We start from the raw sequence: 25,399 nt of genomic DNA on the forward strand, positions 1-25,399 counted from the left end.
CCATTGGCCCGAGTGTTGGGTTTTACTGACCACTTGTGTCTGGAATTGGACAGAGCACACCATGTAATTTAGAAAAGTAACTAAACTTTACAGGTAATCAGAGAGACCCAAAGCTCTGGGTGGGACAGAATTCCCGAGTGGGTCAGAGCAAGCCTCACCTCCTACATTCAGTTCTTGAAGTTCTTAAGACATCGTCTCCCTTGCTGGGGTCCTAGTCGGTGTATTATTTTTGTTAGTTTGGGGGATTCCTGATGGTAAACACCATTTGAGGTGTTCCAGAGTCTCACCACCTTCCACCCCACTCTCCGTTTCTGTGAATACTGTCAACAGTCTTTGCTCGAGTTAGGGAGACTATTGTGTAGTAAGCCGAGCAATCAACAGGCAAATTTGCCTGATTCAACCGAAGGAAAGCTGTATTAGAACTCCAGCAACAGATTGGTTTGACACTAATGATTAAGCATTTGCAAATCATTAATTTTTGCAATTAAATGATGGAATATACAGATAATAGAGAAACTGAAGGTTTTTTTTTTTAATCACTCTTTCTTCAAGTGAGATCAACCATAGCCAAAAGCAATTAGAGTTATAATAGCGTTGGAGTTCATGCTCATTCACGGGGCAGACAGCAGCTAGACTGAAGAGCAATGAAGCCACTGTCGCTCCGCCATGGGCTGGAGTGACACCCTACAGCCGAGTCCCCGAGCTGGGACAGAGCCACCTCTGAGAGATTGTACGGTGTTCTCTTTTTATTCAGGCGTCATAGAAAAGTATTTTGGAATGCTTTCTCTGGGCCGTCTAAAAGAGATTTCTCTCTAAATGGCTCAGAGGACATCACAAGTTTCCTTCCACTTGATCTCATCGTGTTATTTAGTGGGAGAAGGAGGTGGAAATGATGGGGTTTGTTTTCTATCTCAGTAGAACCAGAGTTCGGGACCTAAATGGCTTGTCTCCTTCCTCCTAGGCTTGTTAATTAGCACATCGGGTTTTACATTCATTTTGAGCAGTTCAAGAAGCCTGGAACACAAAAGGGCTGACTTAAAAGTGTGTGATCACATCCCTCACACAGTAGGGTTCTGTGTGATAATTTTGCTGCAGACTTTAGAATCATGGGCCCAACATGTTGCATGTCCCTGTTTGCCAACTTGCAGACTTCACTGGTAGCTGGTGGAGTCTGGCTCCTCCAGTTGGTTCTACGTATCATCAGATCGAGGTTGTGAACAGTAGAGGGGAGTGTGAGGTGGACCTGTGGGTGTCCGTGCATCATGGTCTCATCCTTCTCTCCTTCCTGAACAGGCTGAGGATGAAGAGGGCTACAGGAAGCTCATTGACCAAAAGAAAGACAGACGCCTAGCGTACCTACTGCAGCAGACTGATGAGTATGTGGCCAACCTGACCAACCTGGTTTGGGAGCACAAGCAGGCCCAAGCTGCCAAAGAGAAGAAGAAGAGGAGGAGGAGGAAGAAGGTGAGCTCTGAGCTCTTCTTCCTGACATGTTTAGCCTGAGATGTATGCCCAAAGACTGGCTTTGGATGAGTATTGCTTTCTGATAAGAACCACTTCTAACTGACGGGAGGTTTGGATTGCTGACTTGCGGTAGTTGTGTAGATTAGTAGGGTGTAAAAGTAGGTAATGTATTAGAGACGAGGGTATAAAAGGATTATTGCAGTGGAAGTTCACAGTCTATGTTGCCTCTGTTTAACACAATGTAACATTTCAAATCAAGTATACAGAGTCAGGAGAAAAAAGAATATAAGACACAAATGAGTAGTGTATAGTTTTAATGCCAGGGTGTCAGGGACTTCTAAGTTAGGAGAACAGAGTAAAAAGTTAAGAAGAAAATGTAGTGCAGAGACAGTAGGAAGCCAAGGACAGACACATGAGAAATCTTCGGGATGTTCTGGATACTCACACATTTCAGTCTGTTTGGACAGATGAAAATGTTGGAAGTTTTAATTCGGTTCTTTTGTCCTGGTATCACAATAAGGTAAGCATATTGACATCAGTTTTATTAGTTGTAAAGACAAGGACAATCTCATGTTAAATATAGCCTAGTTGTCATAAGAGGTGACGGACAAAACTTAGTATTCTGCTCTGCAGACGTTGTGTCTTTATTCAGTAAGTGGCTGAGTATGGACCAGGAAATCTACATCTTCTTGGATGTTGAAGTGTCCCGTCAGCATCCCACAGACAGAGGAGGGCTCAGCATCCTAAAAGAAGAATATATCCTCTGTATCGAAAGTCTGCAGACACTTCCCTTGGCATTGTGTTTCAAGCAATCTTACATGGCAATTAGGTTGCCTGGGGGTAGCGTACGTAGTCACGAGAGGATTAAAGTGTGCAGGAGGATGCAGGTAAGTGACATGGGAACACTGACATTTGCCCAAGAAAGTTGTGCATCTTCAGTCTCGACAGACTTAGGTCTCCTGGAGTTATTGCCTGGTGGCTACTGAGGCACAAACAGCTGCGTTTCAATCTCACAGTAACTTCTGTACACACATCAACAGAAACCGTTCATTAGAACTGTGAAAACGGGGGGAGGGCCGTTGGTAGCATTGAATCATTTACTCTCTACACTGAATAATTGAACAGAATGTTTTTCAAGAAAATATAATTAATTTCACGGCTTCTGAATTCTCATACCTGTTTCATAATTAAGGAGGAGGAATAGATGCTTGAGACGGCCCCCTCTTGTACCTGATGCTCTTCGTCTGAGAAAGCTCACCTTATTGTGCAGTGGGGAACGGATGACTCGCTGCTTGGATTTAGATATACCACTGAGAAGTACCCCATTTTCTTGTCAGGGTAGCCTTATAGACTTCCCAGAACTTTCAGAGCCAGTGAAAGGGCTCAGAGGGAAGCTGATAAGGTGCTGGAATATCCTGTAAGCAGACCCCATTCCAGGACAGTTCCAGTTTTTCCTGCTCGGCAGAGGTTGTCGCTGTTAGTGTTTGTAGCCTTAAAGTTCTTTATATTTCCTTGTGATTAAAAGCTAATGGCCCAGATTTGAGCTTCTGGTTTATAATTAATAGATTCCTGCTGTGAAATTAGATAGTCACATCACCACAGGCAAAGACAGAAATGATTGAGCGGCCACAGTCAGGCCGATATTTCTGCACTGTGTTGTGCAGAGTGGGGATCTGTAGCAGGCTTCTTGGTTCTGCTTATTCTAGCAGGCCTACTGATGGGTGGCTGGGCTTCCTGGCCAAGAGTCCTTTCTATCTTACGCTTTCATTTGTCAGCTCTTAGATAGGAGCCGAGGGAGTGTGCTGGAGAAAAAAAAAAAAAAGAAGTGTTGCAGCCATTAATTAAGCTTGTTCCCCAAATTAATATCTTCACCTGTGACGATATGAAAAACTGGAAGTCAAACTGGAGGTAAGGCCTGATTACCTGGCAAAGAAATAACAGCTACCAAGGCAGCAACTGTCCACTGAGAGCTCTGGGCATCTCCCTGTGTTGGTCCCACTTCACTTGACCGCTGTGAAGGATGTTTATTTCCAGCTGCCTTCTGTGTGCTTTCAGGATGTCAGGATGACCGGCACCTGGATGCCCTTTGCCTTCAGCAGGGCTCTGTTACCCTCCTAGATGGTTTCTCAGCAGAAGTGCGATGGATAATGGTAAAAGAAAGGGAGGAAAGGGAGGGGGAGCATGGGAAGACAAGGCTCTTCCTGGACGGGACTGTTTCCTCCCCTGGAAAGGTTAAAGACTGCTCAGAGTAAAGTTGATAGTTCCAGATGTTCCTTTATTGGACAACAAAGGGAGGGGTTGCTTTTAAAAACTGTTTATTTGACCCTTAGTGTTATCTGGAGTTCTCCCCTCGACAGAGTGAATAATTGAGAGTCACCAGCTTCTCTGTGGTGGAGGGAACATCAGAACTTGGGCTGTAGGCTGTGCTCCCAGCGTCTCCCCATTGTAAGCTGCAGAGTTTGCCCCCAGAATCTCCCCCACTGTAAGGTGCAGGCTGTGCCCCCAGTGTCTCCGTGGGTTTAGATCATATGCTGTCCCTGTTTACAACCGTGAAAATTAAACAAGGCACCAATGCACTTTTTACTTCGAGAAAGCCTGCAGTAGTCAGTGAAGTCATAGCCGTAGGCCAGAGCTGGTTGCAGTGAAGATGCAGGCAACTAAAGTACTGAGATCGAAGAGGAGGATGGCCGGCCCTGTAGTCTGATTGGATAAGGATTACTTTCTACTTTCAGTGTTAAACTAGTATCTAGTTGGACTTTTTTTTTTTCCTTTCAATTTTAATCGCCCAGCATAACAGATCCTTGGCTGTTCTTAGAGGATTCGCTCTTCAGTGTTGCTCATGAATAATAGGGTTGGCTCCCCGTAGCACGTCTTGACCTTGTTAATTCAATTCTCTTCCCCATTTGGTGCACTTCTATGAAGTGTCTGTTTATAAATTACTTAGAATCTTCTCATTCTCAGCCTTGCCTTTCTTTATTGACCTTGGAATCGAAGAGAAAAAAAAAAGTCAATTCCGTGTCTATACCTAAGAGTCAGAGGAGAAATACATTTTCAATATTGAGCTTGTGTGTTATGTGAAAGCAAGTGCTGCATTTGGGGCGAATGCTGCCGTGAGCATTCTGCATGGCCTTGAGGGTTCTCCTTCACCAGGGTGGTCACAGATATACCTCAGGTGGCTACCAGGAAGCAAAAGAAAAAAAGGTGGGGTTAGATAAAACCACCAAGCTTATACAAACAGGGTTGTGCATGCCCCCCTCCCCCTGCTGCCCCACATCACAACAGCATGTAGCCTCTAAAATTCAGAGCTGCATAAGAAAGTGTTTGCATACGAATTTGCTCTTAGTTTCTTGTAGAGTATATCATTAAAAGATGTATTGTAGAGTGCTCCTGTCTATTACCCAGCAAAAAGGGTCCCCTGTAGTTTGATTTCTGTTGCTGTGATAAACCCATGACCAAAAGCAGCTTAGAGAAGGGAAGGGTTATTTCTGCTGACACAGCCAGATGACACTCCACTACTGAGGGAAATCAAGGCAGAAACTCAAAGCTATACAAGACTACTGCTCATTGGCTCTACTCTGCTAGCTTTCTTAGACAACCCTGTCCCACCTTCTAGGGGATGGTACCGCCTATAGTGGGCTGAGCCTCCCCATATCAATCAAGAAAGTCTCTCTCATGGACGTGGCCACAGACTGAACTGGACAGTCCCTCAACTGAGACTCCTTTTCCCCAGCCTACTCTAAGTTTTATCGAGTAGACAGTAAAAGCTAAGCAGGACAAGGGCATAGAAATACTTCCCCTGCCCCAGCTCCGCTGCGAGGCTTATGTAGCAGCTTTATCTAAAGCATTTGGAGCCCTTGCTGGCACACAGTGGTGCTCAGCAAATAGCGGTTGCTACATCAAGCAATCTTGTGACAAACAGATGCAATGAGGTTGAGATACACTTGGTTTTTCCATATGTTTTGTTTGTTTTGCTATTGAAAACCAAGTCTTGGTCTGGGGAGATAGTTCAGCAGTTCAAGGCCCTTGTCTCCAAGCCTGGTACTGACTTGGTTGATCCATGGTGAAAGCAGAAAACTGATTCCTGCATTGTCCACTGGCCTCCATGTGTGTGCTTGATGCATGTGTGCGTGCACACACACACTTGATTTTGTTTAATATAGTAAATTAAAAAATAAAGACTATTTTTAACCTGCTTATTTTGTGAGTTTGGATAAATAAATTGCTCACTTACTTTTATTTATTTTTTAACAACAAGGTCACGTATAGCCCAGGCTGGCCTTGAACTTGTTACATAACCAAGGGTGACTGACCTTGACTTCTACTGCTTAAGTGCTAGGATTGGTGACAGGGACCAGCTTGGCCAGCTGATTCTGTTGTGTTTTTTTTTTCTTTTTAATGGAGGATTGGTTGTCTATAAGTAGAGGCTGTCTTTTAGGACAGTGACAGATACCTTGGTTATTGGGACCTGTAGAAAGGGCACGAAGATTTATTATTTTAGCAGATTCTGCTGGTCACAAAGCTCATCAGCAACTCCTTCAGAGGGAATTTTCTGATTTGCATGACCTTTGCTTGAGAGCCTTTTCTGGTGATCATAAAGAATTTCCCATCCTGCCTTGGGCATAGTTTTTGCATAAGCTGTGGTCAGAAGCTCTTGCGAGAGGTACCCCCACGGAGAGTGCTCAGTTCAGTTGACGCCTAGCAAAAATTCAATATAAAGTTCTCCCTTCAACCTCTTTCCAGGAGGGGTATGCTAGTGGAAATAACGTCCTTGTTGGGTGTCTTTGATGTGTCTTGAAAACCCGTGCTATTAATGGACATGTGCTGTAGCCACCTTGGACACGACTGCCAGGTAGTGCTTTCTTCATGCGTTTGCCTTATTTTGTTCTGTTGTTACGAACACATAGGATGTTAGCTTTCCTTTCCGGCAGTCCTCATACAGCATTTGGTTTTGTTTCTTTCTGGCCCCCGCTGTTCTCCTTTCATCCTTTTACATTAGAAGAGAGGATGGCAGTATGAGAGAAAACATGGCAAATTTCAATCTTGCGGAGTGACCTCAGTATAATCAATTTTCAAAGTCCTTTTATTCGTTCTTCTTCCCCATAACCCACCTCCCATCCGTTCTTATAAGTACAGCTCAAGGTTGCTGTACATTCAAGGGGAGAACTTTCTTGACATGGTACATTATTCAGTGCAGTGATTGGAAATGTGATTTTTAACCGTTTTCGATATTAAACACAACCATCAAAGCCTGCTGGTATGATTGTCAGTGAAACAGAATAATGTCGTTGAGACGTTTGCTGCAAATTCAAGTTAGTCCCAGCTTTTTCCGATTGTTTTATCTCTACTCTTTCCCTAGAGATTGCAGCTTTTCCTTCCAAGACCCCATAGGTGGATCAAAACGACGTAGTCGGTGCTGCCTGTGTGGGTGTAAGGACTGTTTGGCGCTCAGCGAGCACACCGTCAACGCGATCCCATTCATCTGGTCAGTTTAGTGTCAAAAATGGGTGAAACCAGTTTGAACCCGAGTCCTGTTTAACTGGCTTGACCAGTTACCTGAGTCAAATGTTCAAATTGGTTTTCTCTGCACGACGCCACGCAGGCAGTGTGCAAATGCTTGCTAATTTGATATTTCCGGGCATTTTTTTTTTTTTATTGCCTGAGTACCTGTCTCTGGGCTCAGAGGCCCACTTAAATGACAGGAAAAATAAACCAAGTGGTTCCTGAAGCTTCCTTTCCAGAAAAGCAGCGAATGAGCCCTTAAGGCGCCCTCACGTTTAGACGCTGCTCCAGCACACTGTGGCGATACCTGCTGAGGGAGAAAATGGCTTCTTTCATAATTTGACTGTAAGACAGCTGACTGAAGCTGTCTGCAGCCTCCGGCGTCGTCTTCTAAACTGACTGCCCCACTGAAGTCTGTCTTCTTGAGGTCAGCTGACAAGGATTTTTCTACTTCTGGGCTTCCCTCCTCCGGTAGCCCTACTCCCCGTTTTATATGCCCCCCCCCCAATGATTGTGGACACCCTAAAGCGGAGAGCGTAAATTGACATCGGCCTTGGCAATTGGGAGCCCGAATCTGTTTGAGTCTTAGTAATTTTTGGTAATGAGTAATCTTTAGTTGGGAGTAATTTCCATCACACATCTCCCCTGACATGAGTAGGTTAATTATACTTCCATTCCACACATAAGCATAATGAGTTTGCAGCGTTTTGTTAGGTAGGGAGAAGCCTACAGGGCTCCTTTGGTCTTGACTAAAGAATGGACTGCAGTGGTTTAGTTTGATTTGTTTGTTTGTTTTTAGGGGGAGGGTGTTCTGAGACAGGTTTTCTCTGTGTGGCCTTAACTGTCCTGGAACTCACTTTGTAGACCAGTCTGCTCTCTGACTCAGTGTCCCTGTGCCTGCCTCTGCCTCCCCGCCCCCCCCCCCCCCCCCCGCCTGCCCCAGCTGGGATTAAAGGCATGAGCCTCCACTGCCCGCCTACTTGGGTTTTCTGTTTTAATCAGCGGGGTTAAGTGTAGGCACCAGCCGGTAGTAGTAGAGCCTGTGTGTGTGATTCCATGGCACAGACAACTGCTTGAGAACATTTCTCAGGCGGTGGGAATACTGTCCGTTCTGCCCCGTGTGCACCCAGCTGTCTCACCTGGGACTCAGCGACTGTCCAAAGTCAGTTCCAACGGAAATGAACGTCACAGTCTCTTGTGTCCATTTGTGAATAGGGAATTTCGGGTTCGTTTTTCTGTGTTGACATTAAAACATGAGTTTGGTGTGAGAACATGGATTTCTGAAAGTGCGCCAGCTAGACATCAGAAGCCCAGAGCATGATGGGAGGGGCTGGGGTCTCTCTCTGAAGAGCAGACTGCCACCTGGCTTCCAAGTCTTGGAATCTTGTGGCAGGATTGGGTCCCAGGACAGAGAGGGAGTGACACAGAACCCTAGTTCAGTGGTGACTCAGTGTGTTCTTAACCGTTTTATCACTTGGGAATATTTTGGCTCCTAATTGCATCGATGATGATAAACCATGACAACAACAATAATACTATGAATTATGCAGTGAATGGATCCTAAGTGAAGCACATTGCTCACGATGGTAATTTCTTCACTTTTTTTTTTTTTTTTGGTCTGGTAAATTCTCATTTAGTGATTCCTAAGTTCTGGACACCCTTGTGGGCATGAGTTCTCCTTGAACCAACAGAAGTGACTGACCTTCTAGCCACAGGAGGCAGTTTTCAGACAGCGCCGTAGCCAGTCTTAATTCTAGGCATAACAATAGCTCCTGAGCTCCCATCATGATCCTGAACTGTGGCTTTGGCATGTAACTGTGGCTTTGGCATGTACCATATGAGCAGGCCCAAACAGTGGTCCATTCCTACCGCAGAAACTAAGCCAAAGAGAAGCTTGTTTGCTGTAGGTTACACCGCTAAGGTCTCGTGTGCAGTCAGAGCTGTGATTGACATGCAACTCGTCTAACCCCAGAACTGAGGGCGACTGGACTTCTAATAGCTCTCTGCTTCTTGCTGCCTAATGGTATTGAAAATAGATTAGTTTGGGGGACTTTAAGTAATGAAAGGGTCTGATCACGAGGCAGTTTTTAGATAACGCTCTGGCTAGCTCATAGTATATTCATAAGAGAGTATGCTGTAGAATAGTTTTGATTATATTCATTTATGGCTCTTCAAGCTTTTTAATGTGTTATTCATTGAAATGGTGATCCAGTTCCACTCACTAGCTATTTCAAATTGGCTTTTGCATTGTCTCATTTGATTTTCTTTGTTGGCCAAATTTGTAGCTTATTTCTGGTTTCTATGGAAAGAATGGTGGGATTAATTGACTTTCTCTCATTAATTAAAACCATCTCTGGAGTATAGTGCTGGAGAATTCCAAAAATGGAAACTTTAGTATCTGGTAACTGTCTGGCTTCTCTTCTGAACACAAGGTTTCTGCCCTTGTTGGAGTGCCTCAGCAGGCTGGGTGGGAACCCATGTGTGTGATTCCGGGTATCAATCCTCTGAACCTGCACATACCTCCTCCCCTAGTCAGCAAGACAGAAAAGACAAGTCTCGGACAAGTCTAAGTGTAGGAGCATTTATCTTTCTAATCTTTGGTAGAAACTCCATTGTTTATACTTAATCACCACCCCCTGCTGACTGTGTGTGTGTGTGTGTGTGTGTGTGAGAGAGAGAGAGAGAGAGAGAGAGAGAGAGAGAGAGAGAGAGAGAGAGAGAGGAGGGAGGGAGGGAGGGAAGGAGGGACATGTGTATGATAGGGACACAAAGAGTGTTATTTGGTAAGAAAATTATAAATGACATTGAAAATAACTTTAAAAAGTCGTATTTTTATGGGACTTCTTCAGTGTGGAAAAATCATTTTCAGTGAGGTTGCTTTGTGAAGAGACTAATTATTTTCATAGAAGATAAAGTATTAATAGAATGAATATCTGAAGTAAGCTAAGGAGAGATAATTTTGATTCTGTATTAGTGTATATATTTTTCAATTAACTAAAAGAGTCCTAGGATAGAAAGCTTGCTTCCCTAAGTATCTTAGTAAAGGAAATGACTGGGACTTTCCTCTCTCATATTCTCATATTTTATTATAAAGAATTAGTATGGTTTTTAAGTAATAACCTTAAAGTAGAGATTCTGAATATAAAATATTTTACCTGTCAGGTGTCATAAATGGAAGACATTTTTTACCATATTGTATAAATTGCATATGGGACTCGGTTCTGTGTATAATCTGACATCATCCTAATTTCTCATTTCCTTGCCTTTGAGGTGCATAGAGGTTAATGGAGTACGACACTGGAGTATTTAAACAATGGTAGATGATGGAATTCTTCATGAGAACACAGTAGACACACATCAATTTTCCCACATACACACTGTGGAAATACTATATATTATCAAAGCCAATTAGGTAGAATGGGAACCACCCGGGAACTCACAGAATTTTGTTTTGTTTGTATTTTTATGACTGAGGAGCGATTCAGAGCTTATTGTTGATGGACATTTTTAGAATGCTGTTCTTCATTGCTGATGAAAACTTGCTTAGGGAATAGGAAAGTCGAACTAATTATGTCAGGATTTGTCTTTGGTGCCAAACACGAGAAACTGTTTCTTGATTCCGCCTTCTGTCTTGATGGTGCTGTGCCTTAGGCTCTGTGGGTCTCTAAAGATGCGATCCACAGATCTCTAGTAGGCTGGCCTTGAGTCACATCTGGCTTTAAATGACTCTACACATTGCTAATATGATGCATATTTTATCTCAGCAAAGAGAAACAAAAACGAAAGACATTTGCATTGTGCTTCCCGAGAGGAAGACACAGGCAATGAGATAGTTAGATGTGGGAGTTGCTGGCAATTCCTGTCCTGTGTCCTTGATGGATACATAACACTTGACATTATTGTTTTGCAGAAGGCCGAAGAGAATGCAGAGGGAGGGGAGTCTGCCCTGGGACCAGATGGAGAGGTAAGGGAAATGGCACCCACTGGCTCTTACGTTCTGCTAGGGGAGTCAGTCATAACCTGTGGCACCATTCTTTGTGTACACTAATCTGGGCCCCTCATTTTTATTAAAAAAAGTTATACTTACATATATGTGAATATTTGTGTGTGTGTCTGCATGTTTTTCCATTGTTGTGTGTGTGGGTATAGGGGGCTGTCTATAGAGGCCAGAAGAGGGTATCTGTTCCCTGGATCCAAAGCTATAGGCAATTGTGAACCTCTGGATGCCTGAAACCAAACTTGGGTCTTTCGCAAGACCAGCAAGTACTCTGAACTGCTGAACCATCTCTTGAGCCCCTAAGTTAATCATTTTTTTCAAAAGTAAAAATGGTCCATTTGTGCCTGGGGAGATGGCAAGGTGGGTAGAACTCTTACTGTGCAAGCGTGAGAACAAGTTAGAAGACATCAACCCATGTAAAGATGCATGTGTTAGCATGTGTCTGGAACCCCAGTGTTCTTACAGTGAGGTGGGAGGCAAAGGCAGAACCCCCGAACCTTGGGGACCAGCTAGCCTGAAGTTCTGAGTGGCAAACAACATGAGACCTTTTCTCAAGCAATGTGAAAGACAATGTCTGACATGCAAGAGTGTCATCTGTCCTCCACACATATGCCTGCAATCACACACATGAAGGAGCACATGCCCCTGTGTGTGTGTGTGTGTGTGTGTGTGTGTGTGTGTATATATATATATATATATATATATATATATATATATATATATATATATGACAATTAGAAATAACACTGTCTCAAGATTCCTGGTTAACTGATAGTTTCTTGTATACCATTCTGCATAGCAGATAAACATAGATCGTGACCACGTAGAAGGTATGAGAGGGTAAAGCAATTCGGTGATTACATTGGGCAAGTAAATAATACAGAAGCATAAAACGTGGCTCAATTTACCTAGTTTATTACTAATTTGGAATCATAAAAATACATAAGCCGAGCAGTTCACATTCTGGATTTTCTTGGGGAATTTCTATAGGCTTATAATAGAGATTGCCTGTGGAGCGAGCTAGGCATTGACCTTAATTGTATATCCTAGAATTTCTGATATTCCACTGAGCTCTGAAGGATGTGTCCAGTGATACAACGGAGATGTGCCAATCCAGAGAGTTTGTTTTAACCAACCTTTACTTGCGGACTCTGAGAAGCCTGCTTAGAGTATCGGGTGATGGGGGGATTGCCTGTTTCATTCTAGAATCGCTGGGTACACGGGTTCCATGTGCGTTCCCTTGGCCAGATGCAGGAAGAAAGGTTAAGCTAGTGATATGCAGAAACCTCTTAGCACTGCATATTGGGCTAGCTGTTCTACACCATCACAGGGAAGGAAGAGCTCAGGTAAAGGTTAACGTGTAAGAAACTGTAGACAGGATGCTACCAGGGTGGAACGCTGCGTTATCAGAGCACTTAGAAGCAACAGCTGCTTACAGGACCCCAGGCTTCTCTGACAAGGCTGCACATCACCTGTAGTTTCCAGGCACCCAGGATAACCGAACACCATCTTGTCCTCTCATCCCTCACCTCGTGTGGAAATGGTCCTCTGATCTCGGACCTGTGACATGTGTCTGTTTTTAGACGTTAATTTTTATCAGGTGTGGGTTGTGTTTCCTGAAGTTTGCAAAGAGAGCGCCTTGCTCAGTTTGTTCAGAAAGAATGCTCTTCCTTCTCTTCTGAGCCCATTTCTGTGCCTTTGCCAGGGTTCTAATTCCACCCACAGTTATTTCCAGTTTTCTCTGAGGTGTGACATTAGCAATAAAACAAGCTGTATTATAATAGCCCACAGTAACAAGATACGGTTTTTCCCAGGGAAATGGTACGAATGCTGGATTTCCCTTTTCCCTCTCGAGTGTGGAGATGACCTTTTACATTAATGAGGAAGAATCGTATTGCTGTGCCAAGCACTGCTACTGAGAACTATTGCTTTAGCCAGTGTAGAAGTGAAGAAAACTGGCAGGCCGGGGCAAGCCTTTTAAAGTTATCTTTGTGAATGGTCACTAATATTTGTTCTGATTCTGCTGGCGCTTTGTTGAGGGAGTAGGCGGAGAGAACTATGGGGGATTGAGGTTCTTTGGGGTTATTTCTCTAAGATGCAGAAAGTAACATCAACCCACTGTTTTTCCTTATCATTTCTTTGCTTAATTAGGAAAAATTATATGACAATCCTAATTACACCGCTAGTGTTGCATGTATCTATCTGACCACAAAACTAATTAAGAGTAATTTAGGGAAAATTCTTTGAAGTAATGAATTGCCTACACAACCCATTTGACTACTCTTCAGGAAATAGACGGTGGAATGTGCGCACAAATGAAGCGTTTCCAAACGTCTTACCCAGGGCCCTGCTCCTAGAAGTCGGTCACTCTATAATTAAGAGCATCCATTTGCATGGGGTTGCTCCATTTCCAGCCCCTTTCAGATAGGCTCTTCCCAGGGGCGCATCATCTATAACCTTTGCGGCTTCACATGACTCCTGATTTCTGAGCAAGCCATTTTACTTTGCAGTGTCTGCTAATGAACTTCTTCTTTGTCTTCGCCAGTTCTTCATGCTTCAGATAGGCAGGGGTTTTTGTTTGTTTGTTTGTCTGTTTATCATACACACAATTCCAATGGTCAAATTAGACCCCATTCTGGTGGGTTGGTTTCAGATAAAGCGCACCGTTTTGTAGGAGATAGCACAGGCTACACTTTGTTCTATCCAAACCACAGCTTACAGGAATTGTTCTCTGGGGAGTATTAGGTGAAGGTCTGGGGAACTATTAGTTCTAAATGACCCGAATCAGCCTCGCTTGCCTGAAATAAGAATGGAATTTGTTCCAGGGCAAGTATCCCTCGTCCTAAATGCTTGCAGCCAGAAGTGTCTCCGATTGTGCGCTTGGAGCCTGGACTTTGGAGTACTTACATATATATGAGTTACCTTGTGGATAGGACCAAGGTCTAAGCATATACTGCATTTACGTTTCGTATACATCTTATTTTTCTTTTGACATAGGCTCTAAGGCATAGTCTGAAGGTGACTTTATGTATTATGTTAGTGTGCTTGTGTTTTGACTAACTGTGGATGGCCCTTCCCATGGTACCATTATAGAATTTTCTACCTGCACCAACATATCCATGATCAGAAAGTTTCAAATTTTGCATTTGGAGCTAGAAGTGTTCAGTGTGTAACAGGATAAAGGCTACCTGGAGAATCTGCCATAGGGCTCTAACCTCATTTTATATTTTCCTGTACAACTGGTCTGGTAAAGACATGGCTGCTATTTGGGGCAGGCAGGAGCTCGGCACAGTCAATGGCCTCTACTGGCATCGCTGCCACCTTGATTGGCAGTATGCCTGCACCCCAGCTTCCTTGAACTTCTGTGTCTTCTAACTCAAGAGTCTCGTCGAGTACAGCCAAGTTAGAAAGGCCGAGCCTTTGTACTCCTACCTTAGGTGCCAATGTGTTGAGGTTTTCTGTCGACCGTCAAATTCACATGTTCGACAAGTGCTGTACTATTGAGCCCCGGCCAAAGCCCCAGATCTTTCTGATACAGGGTCTCAGTGTGTATCCTAGGCTGGCCTTTAACTTGTGACCCTTCAACCTCAGCTTCCAGGGTGCTAGTATACAGGCCTGCGTCATCACGTCTACTTCTTCAGGGCTGTTAGTGAGTGGTGATCTTTCCCTGATTGTCAAGACACTTTGGGTGTGGAAGTGTTGAAACACGGAAAAACATTTCAGATACTGGACAACCAAGAGCCCAAGAGATAACCAGCACAGGCCTGAGAGCCTCCTGTCATCCCAGGCTGACTTGATTTCTTTTTTGCTCTTTCTAGCCGATCGATGAAAGCAGCCAAATGAGCGACCTGCCTGTCAAAGTGACACACACGGAAACGGGCAAGGTCCTCTTTGGACCCGAAGCGCCCAAAGCAAGTCAGCTGGATGCCTGGCTGGAGATGAATCCTGGGTATGGTGCAGAAGCAGTTACTGGGATCCTCGGGGCTTCTCTGGCGAAGGGTGGGTGTGGCACCGCAAGCGGAACCTGGTGCGGCCTTTGCTGAGAGATGGTGTAGAAGTTTTGCATCGGCGTTGGTTACCTGTAAGCCGGATGTCGCAGTTAAGTAGCGAATGCCTGTGTTTATTCCTCAGAGATCAGCCCCCTCTTCTCTGCTTGTCCCTAGTTATGAAGTTGCTCCCCGGTCTGACAGCGAAGAGAGTGACTCCGATTATGAGGAAGAGGTACGTGGACATCTGTCTCTCTTTGGGGTTTGCTGGCTTGAAAGTTAACGGAGGAAAAAGGGTCTCCTCGTGAATGTGGGCTCAGACCCCGAAGCCTCCAGCCCCTTCCTCCTGACTTTGTTTTCAGGTTATCCCTGCGTCTAAGCACCTGGATAGGCTCTGGTGGGGTGTGCCTAGTGACTGTAGTTACCTCTTGAGGTTCCCTGGCTGGTGAGGCATCTTGAAGAACCCTAAATTTGTTTGAAACCAAAGAGACAAGCTATGGTTAGACTGGAGATGGTGCAAAGGTCGTTCGGGGAGAATTTTGAAGATGGATTGATTTGGGAAAGGCAGTTCCCTATCCCCAAGTGGTCTGTGAGCGCTAAAAGCTCAAGAACTTCTAAAGTCTTTCAAACCTTGGAGTTCTTTAGAAGTTATGAGTCTGGGGCCTGAATTTAAAAAAAAAAAAGGCAACACGGGCAAGCATAAAGACTTTAATGTACGTCTGGACTTTTCTTTAAACACGACTCTTAATTTTGAATCCTTGGATATGCTGTTTTCTCAAAAGGAGATATATTTTTCTGTTTCTTGAAAGGAATACTTAACATGTTTAGAACATAAAATGAGAATCTTGGGTACTTTCACTAGAGATTAAGAATTAGTGTTAGGTTAATTATGAAATGATTGATTAGTGCAAAAAAAAGATGAAGTGATTTTGTATCCTGTGCTTCAGTCTGGCTAGGACAAATCAATCATTAAGTCTGGTTTGGACTAGCATTCAGGACTCTAGTGTGGCATGCCACAGATGGGTGCCAAGCAGCTGCTCACACAGCCTTGCTTAATATAACTGACGAGGATTTTAAGGCAATGGTCATTTTCCTTCTGTATTTTGAATCTTTGCTTTCTAAATTAATATACCATGAACATTTACTGCTTTTAGAAAACAATAAAAATTTCATTTAGAAAAACATAACGAATATAAGACAAATACTTTTGTGGCATGATAATATCTCCCAGCTATTTTTTCTCTCTCTCTTACACACACACACACACACACACACACACACACACACACACGCACGCACGCACACACACACTCTCTCTCTCTCTCTCTCTCTCTCTCTCTCTCTCTCTCTCTTGTTTGCTTGAATGCACAGGTCCATAAATGATCTGTTAGAATGTTTGTCTTTCTGAGAAAGAGCCTGGGAATATAAAGATAAGGTACAGTGGGCAGTTTAGGTAGCCCTTACCACCCAGATGTTGACATTCGTAGATACCTCCTGACATTTTGGAGGAGATGCAATCCAACCAGGTGACAGGAGCCCCAGGCCACCAGCCAGTGAGTGGCTTATAGCACCTCATTTCTAGGAGGCACTTCTGAGTGATCTGATGTCATTGGCTTGATGTCCCCATTGGCACTTGTCACGTGTTCACCTTCAGACTGGTTGTGAATGTCATGTTAGTAGTGGGCATATGAATATTTCGTCGTACGTTCAAGAGGTAGGGACACGGTCAGATCCTTTACCAAGGTAATGGTGCTTTTTTTTTCCTGAACACTCAGGAATGTGTGGTGTGAAGCAGCCTCAGAAAGTAGCATGCTCAGCTAGTCAGATCCTCCACAGTCACGGGGACCCACGTCATCATCAGAAGGGGCATTCTCTGGAGGACGTTAAGTTGCAGAGAGGAGAACAGAGTTCTAGAACAGTAGCTGTGGTTCACACTTACCCTTGGGAGTTTGGGTCTTGGGGACCCCTGTAGCATCCCCTTTTCTCTCTTTCAGAGGTGAAATGATGACTCAGTTGACTTAGGCAGTGTTTTGTTTACTTCCTCCCTCAATCAGATCTGTTCACTTCATTTGTGAAGTAAAATACTCTTTAATCTCTATAAAAGGTGGTAATCATGCAACATACTCTTTAAAATAGAGGCCTTGCTGCATCTCTGTCCTTCCTCCAGGATGAAGAAGAGGAGTCCAGTAGGCAGGAAACAGAAGAGAAGATACTGCTGGATCCAAACAGTGAGGAAGTTTCCGAAAAGGATGCCAAGCAGATCATTGAGTACGTGGCCCTCGGAGTTTCCATCACTAATACAGTGAGGTTCATGTGGTGGGAGTTTTCTGTTTGCAAATCCTGTTTAAAAACAGGAACAGACTTCATCTTCACACTGCAACTGAGTGTCCCCTCGGCTCCTCACAGGTCACTTCTGAGCTCTGGACTCCTCTGGTCAAGGGCTTTGTGTTTCTCATCTCCCTCTCTTCCTCCCTCCCTCCCTCCCTGGATTCCACCCTCCTATCTCCTGCTCAGGTTCTTTTCCAGGCTTCATGCCTGTCAACTGTACTTCTATCCCAGGTTAGACTAATAAAATTTACCTTCCCCTCCCCCGGGGGCCGGACTTGCCTTCCCTGCCTCCTTCAAAGCCATCAACATACCCAGAAGCCCAAGTGTGAGTGCCAGCCTGTGTCATCCGGATGTCATAGCTTCTTCAGCTGCGCACCCTGCCCTGTCCGGGTGCCCCATTCCAGCCCATCCTCCAGTAGTGGTCTGCAAACCCCATTGCTCATGTGACTGTTATCGTAGGAGCGTCGTTCTGAAATAGTAGACAGAAGAGGACATTCAGACGATGAGACTCTCCGGAAGGAGAAAGTGGATGTTCTGATATGTTTTCCCCCTCCCAGGTTGTGCACCCCACTTTAGCAGCCTTTGTTTTCCAGTGCGCCCCTGACTTTTCAGTAACCCCTTTAAGAAGGGACAGTGGCTCTTCCATGTGCCTTGAGTAAAAAGACCCCCGTGAGGCCTAGTGGAAGGAAGAACCCTTTATGCTCTCTTTCCCCTCTAATGTCCTCCTCAGTCATCTCCTACTTCAGTCCCCCAAGCTTTTCTAGTGTCCTATGTACGGGATTTATCTTCGCATCCAGAGGACACCCAGGGCAACTTCATTGACAAAGTGCCCCTTTTATGAACTTCAGAGTAACCTCTGTGTGGGGCTCACGTTCTTCATATGTATGATGTGGAGCTGATATGACGGTGATGACCCTGCTTGGTTTTTGTGAACTTTGCAAAGCATGTTTTTAATGGCAGGGCAGATAATGATACCCACGGCAGCAACTTTAGACTCTCAAGTCATTTCTGATGACATAACCCAGAGACTCGTCTTTGTCTTCCTCAGGACTGCCAAGCAGGACGTGGATGACGAATACAGCATGCAGTACAGTGCCAGAGGGTCACAGTCCTACTACACGGTGGCTCATGCTATCTCTGAGAGGGTAGAGAAGCAGTCCGCCCTCCTCATTAATGGCACCCTAAAGCATTACCAGGTAACCAGTGTGGTTGCGGCCCCATATCAAGCCTTGGTCTTGCGTCCATGTCATCCCCAAGTGTGTAATCCCCACTTTAGGAGCTTTGGTCAACTCTAGAGGAAGTTCCAAAGACAGGACGACATTCCTCTGCGCAGGACTTCCTTCAGAGCGCTGTGGTCAACATGACCGCACCACGCTGTTTGGTTTTGTCACCTAGGAATGGAATTCGGAAGAAATACTGGCTTACCATTTGAACCGGTTTCACTGTGGTTCTCTGCAAAAAGAGAAAAACCCGCTTGATCCCGTTAGGCAGGGAGACTGAAGTAAATGCAGTATTGTTTCAGCTATAGTTGTGGTAATAGTGGGATGGTAAGGGTTCTGAGTGCCGTCTCCTGCACGTATACCTTTTTCTTAATGTACGATCAAGTTGTTGGCCACCGTGCTTCGGTTAAACACTAGGTTGTAAATGTGCCAGGTGCTTCTTTGACCTGTTTAAACTTGAGGGCATCTCCTGTCTTCCGGCTCTACTCCTCTGCCGGGTTGCCTGGAGTGTATTTCTTGGAGCCTTTGTCCCTTGAATTACTCCCTCAAAAATTAAAAACTAAAACAAAATAGTAAAGTTTTGTGGTCCGGTAAGCATAGGTGATAGCATTTACCAGAACTAAACTATTCGGTATTGGTGAGGGTCAGTTCTGCCTGCTCATACTAGGTAGGATAACTGTGGGCTCTCCCAGGCCAGTTGCATACGCACCTTGGCAGTGCCTCCTCTCTGTCCGTCCACAGTACCTACCTGAGGACTGGGGGCATGAATGTACTCCAGCACGCACATCAGTATCCTGCGGAAACACAGTTGGAGTCCGTCATTCTTGAACATCTTTCTCTGCTACTGCCAGGGTCTCTTTTCTATCATTGCTTACTAATAGCCTATAAAAAATAGTGTCATCTAGAAGTTCATGCTTATGATCAGTCATCTCCAAGCTCTCATGGTCAGCCGTTGCCTCCCGTCACTGCTGATGCCAACACCGGAAGAATGACCAGCGATGCCTGGGTAGCTCTTGGCTTGTCTCGGGAAAGTCTTAGGATTTCCCTGGAATTCCTGGAACATATTTAGATCACTGCCCTGTAAGGCATGCCCCCTTGAGGAGCTCAGAGTATTCTTTTTAATGTTATTTGACCTCTTTGATATCTTGTAATGTGTCCTTTGTTATATTTGATGTCACATCCTGTTCATGGAGGTCAGAGGGCAACCTGCAACCGTTGCTTTTCTCCTTTTACGATGTGGGTTCCAGGAACTGAATTCAGTCTTGGCAGGAAGCACCCAGAGGGCTGCCATAAATAAATTTAAATGCCACTCTGGTTTCCTCCCGCCATTCTGCGCCTTTGTAAGCACTCTTCATTGCCCCCTTTTCAAATCTAACTCCTCCTCCTCTTGCAAATGTGAATCCCTGCGCACACCACATTCCTCGCTAGGCTCTGTCCACCCCTCAGGACAAGCACCCCTTTCCTCCTGGGCTTTTGACAGTGAAGCTCCTCTTCCTGCTGTCTGACCATCCCTGTCTGCTTCATGATTTCCGTTTCTCACAAACAAGTTCACAGGTCCTCACAGGCTAGCTTTTGGTGGCTCCTTGACAAATTTAACCTCCTGCTGCCTCCAGAGAGTCATGCTTTGATTCCCACATTCCACTGTCCAGGAAAGCACACGTCTCCACACATCTCTTTCCACATGTTTTGTGAGATTCTAAGCTCCTTCCAAGTCTCTGGCTTTGCTTTTATTTTATCTAGATCTCTCTCTCCTTCTCTCTCCCTTCTTCTCCCACCCTTCTCTCTTTCCCTCTCTCTTCTCCCCCTCTTCTCTTTTCCCATACCCTCCCTCCATCCTTCCCTCTTTTCTCTTTGTCTCTTCCCTTTCTCTCCACCTTCCCCCCAATGTTTCTGGCATGTAGTCGACGTCCTCAAAGCTGGTGGTGAAGCAGCAAACAGCCCATCTGTCCCAACCGTGTGGTTTCCACTGAGTCCCCCTTTCCTATCTCTTTTTAAACTTGGTTTTTGGATTTAGCCTACAGAATCATGGGCTACATTATGACATTATTGTGCACACATTGCTTTTCCATTTTATTTCTAAGACAGGTTCTCATATAGCCCAGGTTGGGCAGAACTTACTGCAAGGTCAAGGATCACCCTGTGATCTCCCGATTCTCCTACTTTCAGCTCCCAAGTGCCGGGCTTGGACCTTGGCCATCGCCTGGCCTCATGCTTTGTTGTGGTTGAGTCTCTTCCCCCACTTGACCCTCTTGTCCCCTTCCTCTCCCCGCTCACCCATTATCTCTCAGGCCTTTTCTGTTTCTCTCCTTATCTCTCTGTGTTGCTGTTCTGCACAAACTTTGAAGATGACTTAGGTCTTGTCCAAAGCCCCTGTTTGGCTTAGAAAAGTCTTCAAGATGGTAACTGTGCTTTCTAAGGGAGACTGTCGCCAGTACATCTTTATACCTATTCATCACACTGGGCTACTTGGTACCCAGTGAGAGTGTTCAGCACTTCCTCCCTGACATGAGCTTCTGATGGGAGTGTGATTCTACCTTGGTGTCCATCTGCTTATAGTTCCTTGTGTGATCCTGTATGAGGAAGTGGTTAATGAATATTTTAAGTACAAGATCACAATATTTTCTCCGCATAACTTAAGTATCAAGTTAATGTGACCGCAACATGTATGTGTATATGTGTTGCATACAATTGATGCTGACACGTGAAACCCAGCATTGCATCATGGTGGCACAGTAAGTCTGTGTTCTCACCTCACTCTCCTTTTGTGCTTAAATGAGACTCCAAAGCTGGGACTTGAGTGCACTGCTTCTGTGCTTTGAAAATACGTTGTACGTCTTCCAGGCAGCTGGCTTCCAGGGAGCTGCTTTCCAAAAGAGCCCCCAGCGCAGAGCGTTCTGTGTGCTGCCTGGGGCCTTTCTTTGCCAGGAAGAGAAATGTCCTTTTGGAGTGCAGCCTAGTGGCCTTGGCTCCCTGGTCACAGGCTTCCTCGCTGCAGGGATGGCACCCTGGGGCAGGCTGTTCATGATCCAGAAAGCAGTTTCTGATGATCAGTGGTCTATGGCGCCAGCTCAGCCTTCCGGCTTTTCTTTAATCCTCGAATTGGCTTTTTGTTCTTGGAGTGGTTGGAATAGATTTCGGTTTGGGTTTTCTTCATTTATAATAATTCTAGAATGTCATCCACTGTGAAATGTTAAGTATGGATGAGCAACAAAGCTGCTCCAAATCCCACCCGCACGCTCTAGCCCATCGTTTCTCAATCTGATTAACACCGAGCACCTGCCAAGCAGCAGGGGCGATTACGGGCTCATCTTTGAAATTCCTTTCGCGTTGGTGCCTCCCCCACTTTGCTACTGTGGGAAACTCAGCGCACAGCACCAAGAAGTTAAGAAGTCACAGCCTCACTTGAGCTGTGCTAGTATTAATTACCTGTGCAGATCTCGGATAATTGAAACGATTACTCTTCATTTCAGCTCCAGGGCTTGGAATGGATGGTTTCCCTGTATAATAACAATTTGAATGGAATCTTAGCTGATGAAATGGGGCTAGGCAAGACCATCCAGACCATTGCACTCATCACGTACCTGATGGAGCACAAAAGACTCAATGGCCCCTATCTCATCATTGTTCCCCTCTCGTAAGTACTGTCATTTATTCCGCCCGCCATCACTCTGTACGTTGAGATTGTTCTAGCAGTGGCTTGCCCTTGTTTCCCGTTTCAGACAGAATAGTCGCATGGAGTCGGAATACCAGAAACACATAATCTGAATGTTGGTTTTACTTTTCCACCCCATGCCCCGCCGCAGCCTTTTGACTGGCTAGTAAAGTTTGTAGTGATTCTTTCTGTCCATTCCCATTTCACACCCTGTAGAGCAGTCTCAGCCTTCCTTGTGCTGAGAACCCTTATCACAGTTCCTTATGTTGTGGTGACCCCCAACCATAAATTATTTCATTTTATGGTTACTTCATAACTATAATTTTGCTACTGTTAGGAATTGTAGTGTAAGTACCTGGATCTCTAATGTGTTACTCAGAGGGGTCATGACCCACAGGTTGAGAACAGTGAGTCCAAGTAAGTAGAGCTTACTGAAGGGAAAGGTGAGGGAATTTATAAACTTTTCTAGACCGGTTTTCCTTTTTGTATTCACACTTACACACACACTCACACTCACACAATTGAACACCTCCAAAAGATAATAGATTTGTACACCTTCCTTATTGTATCTCTTAAAGCCACGTAGACATCCAAATCCTTGCTGTGAGCAGTGCGTTCAAGTAAACTCTGTATGTATGCTTTGTGTTTCAATGGCTTGCTGCCCTGGAAGGAAGGAGCAGCCTTTGCTGTTTCTAACACAGCCCCAGTTCCTCACCTGCCAGTGGCTCCCCCTGGTCTTTAGCCAACACTAGGAGTAGAGGAATAACTGTCACAGCCACCCTCCCTGGGAGTGTGGTGCTCCTGTGTGTGCACGTCAGCATCTGTGAGTGTGTGTCAGCATCTGTGTGCACGTCAGCATCTGTGTGTGTGTGTCAGCATCTGTGTGTGCACGTCAGCATCTGTGTGTGTGTGTCAGCATCTGTGTGTGCACGTCAGCATCTGTGTGTGCGTGTCAGCATCTGTGCGTGTCAGCATCTGTGTGTGTGTGTCAGCATCTGTGTGTGTGTGTCAGCATCTGTGTGTGTGTGTCAGCATCTGTGCGTGTCAGCATCTGTGTGTGTGTGTCAGCATCTGTGTGTGTGTGTTAGCATCTGTGTGTGTGTCAGCATCTGTGTGTGTGTCAGCATCTGTGCGTGTCAGCATCTGTGTGTGTGTGTCAGCATCTGTGTGTGCGTGTCAGCATCTGTGTGTGCGTGTCAGCATCTGTGTGTGTGTGTCAGCATCTGTGTGCGTGTGTCAGCATCTGTGTGTGTGTCAGCATCTGTATGTGCGTGTCAGCATCTGTGTGTGCACGTCAGCATCTGTGTGTGTGTGTCAGCATCTGTGTGTGTGTGTCAGCATCTGTGTGCGTGTGTCAGCATCTGTGTGTGTGTCAGCATCTGTATGTGCGTGTCAGCATCTGTGTGTGCACGTCAGCATCTGTGTGTGTGTGTCAGCATCTGTGTGTGTGTGTTAGCATCTGTGTGTGTGTGTCAGCATCTGTGTGTGTGTGTTAGCATCTGTGTGTGTGTCAGCATCTGTGTGTGTGTCAGCATCTGTGTGTGCGTGTCAGCATCTGTGTGTGCACGTCAGCATCTGTGTGTGTGTGTCAGCATCTGTGTGTGTGTGTTAGCATCTGTGTGTGCACGTCAGCATCTGTGTGTGTGTCAGCATCTGTATGTGCATGTCAGCATCTGTGTGTGTGTCAGCATCTGTATGTGCATGTCAGCATCTGTGTGTGTGTCAGCATCTGTGTGTGCACGTCAGCATCTGTGTGTGCACGTCAGCATCTGTGTGTGCACGTCAGCATCTGTGTGTGTGTCAGCATCTGTATGTGCATGTCAGCATCTGTGTGTGTGTCAGCATCTGTATGTGTGTCAGCATCTGTGTGTGTGTCAGCATCTGTGTGTGTGTCAGCATCTGTGTGCACGTCAGCATCTGTGTGTGTGTGTCAGCATCTGTGTGTGCATGTCAGCTTCTGTGTGTGTGTGTGTCAGCATCTGTGTGTGTGTGTCAGCATCTGTGTGTGTGTGTCAGCATCTGTGCACGTCAGCATCTGTGTGTGTAGGTCAGCATCTGTGTGTGTGTGTCAGCATCTGTGCACGTCAGCATCTGTGTGTGTGTGTCAGCATCTGTATGTGCGTGTCAGCATCTGTGTGTGTGTGTCAGCATCTGTGTGTGTGTGTCAGCATCTGTATGTGCGTGTCAGCATCTGTGTGTGTGTGTCAGCATCTGTGTGTGCTTGTCAGCATCTGTGTGTGTCAGCATCTGCGTGTGTGTGTCAGCACCTGCGTGTGCGTGTCATCATCTGCATGTGCGTCATCATCTGCGTGTGCATCTGTATCTGCTTGTGCATGTCAGCGTCTGCGTGTGTGTGTCAGCACCTGCGTGTGCATGTCAGCGTGTGTGTGTCTGCATCTGTGTGTGCGTATCAGCATCTGTGTGTGCGTGTCAGCATCTGTGTGTGTGTCTGCATCTGTGTGTGCGTATCAGCATCTGTGTGTGTGTGTCAGCATCTGTGTGTGTGTCAGCATCTGTGTGTGTGTCAGCATCTGTGTGTGCACGTCAGCATCTGCGTGTGTGTGTCAGCATCTGTGTGCAGGTCAGCATCTGTGTGCATGTCAGCATCTATGTGTATGTCAGCATCTATGTATGCACGTCAGCATCTGTGTGTGCACGTCAGCATCTGTGTGTGCACGTCAGCATCTATGTATGCATGTCAGCTTGATGCTCTAGTCACTGCCATCTTGTCATAGGTCGCAGTCCTGAGACGAACTCCGACCTGCAGGAAGAACAAGGCTTTCTGTTTCGTATTTCCTTCCGTTCTGTTTTCTGCACAAGGCTCAGAGTTATCTGCCTCCATAGTATTTACATGCCCTTTGCACCCGATCTATACTTGCATCATCTGACATGGATGTTTTGGTTACACTTTTGGATTTAAAAAGAAAATCATTCATCATTTCTTCCCCTGCTTCCTTTTGATAGACCAATTGACTGTGTTCGTGGGGTTTTGTAATTTCTCTTCCCTGATTTGAGTTTTCTCAGTGCTTACATGGCTAATCCTAAATCATTTGTCCATTGTTGGTTTTGGAACCCTAGGAAGGCTCCGGTGTTCTGTACCACATAATTCTACACTTTTGAATTGTTTCTTACAAGATTTTTTTTCTTGAGGTGTACCATCGTCACGCTTTGTGGCGGCTTATTTCTTCTATCTTACCTCTTATCTCCATACCTGTAACATTAATATGTATGTATCTTGGGTATTTTATATTCT

General features: G+C 45.3%; 1 protein-coding gene across 8 annotated transcripts in view; it reads left to right on the forward strand.

The window, feature by feature from the left end:
- The window catches only part of Smarca2 (SWI/SNF related BAF chromatin remodeling complex subunit ATPase 2), a 170,454-nt gene that overhangs the window by 49,150 nt on the left and 95,905 nt on the right, over nucleotides 1-25,399 (forward strand). For all 8 annotated transcript variants that reach the window (XM_075973757.1, XM_075973760.1, XM_075973759.1 and 5 more), the window contains exons 9-15: nucleotides 1,294-1,464; nucleotides 10,874-10,927; nucleotides 14,779-14,909; nucleotides 15,124-15,181; nucleotides 17,114-17,214; nucleotides 18,323-18,470; nucleotides 21,965-22,128. In XM_075973757.1, the coding sequence (XP_075829872.1) occupies nucleotides 1,294-1,464; nucleotides 10,874-10,927; nucleotides 14,779-14,909; nucleotides 15,124-15,181; nucleotides 17,114-17,214; nucleotides 18,323-18,470; nucleotides 21,965-22,128 (827 nt within the window). The remainder of the gene's footprint in view (nucleotides 1-1,293; nucleotides 1,465-10,873; nucleotides 10,928-14,778; nucleotides 14,910-15,123; nucleotides 15,182-17,113; nucleotides 17,215-18,322; nucleotides 18,471-21,964; nucleotides 22,129-25,399) is intronic.

This window comes from Microtus pennsylvanicus, chromosome 5 (genome assembly GCF_037038515.1).
Source record: "Microtus pennsylvanicus isolate mMicPen1 chromosome 5, mMicPen1.hap1, whole genome shotgun sequence".
In the NCBI taxonomy this organism is placed as follows: Eukaryota; Metazoa; Chordata; class Mammalia; order Rodentia; family Cricetidae; genus Microtus; species Microtus pennsylvanicus.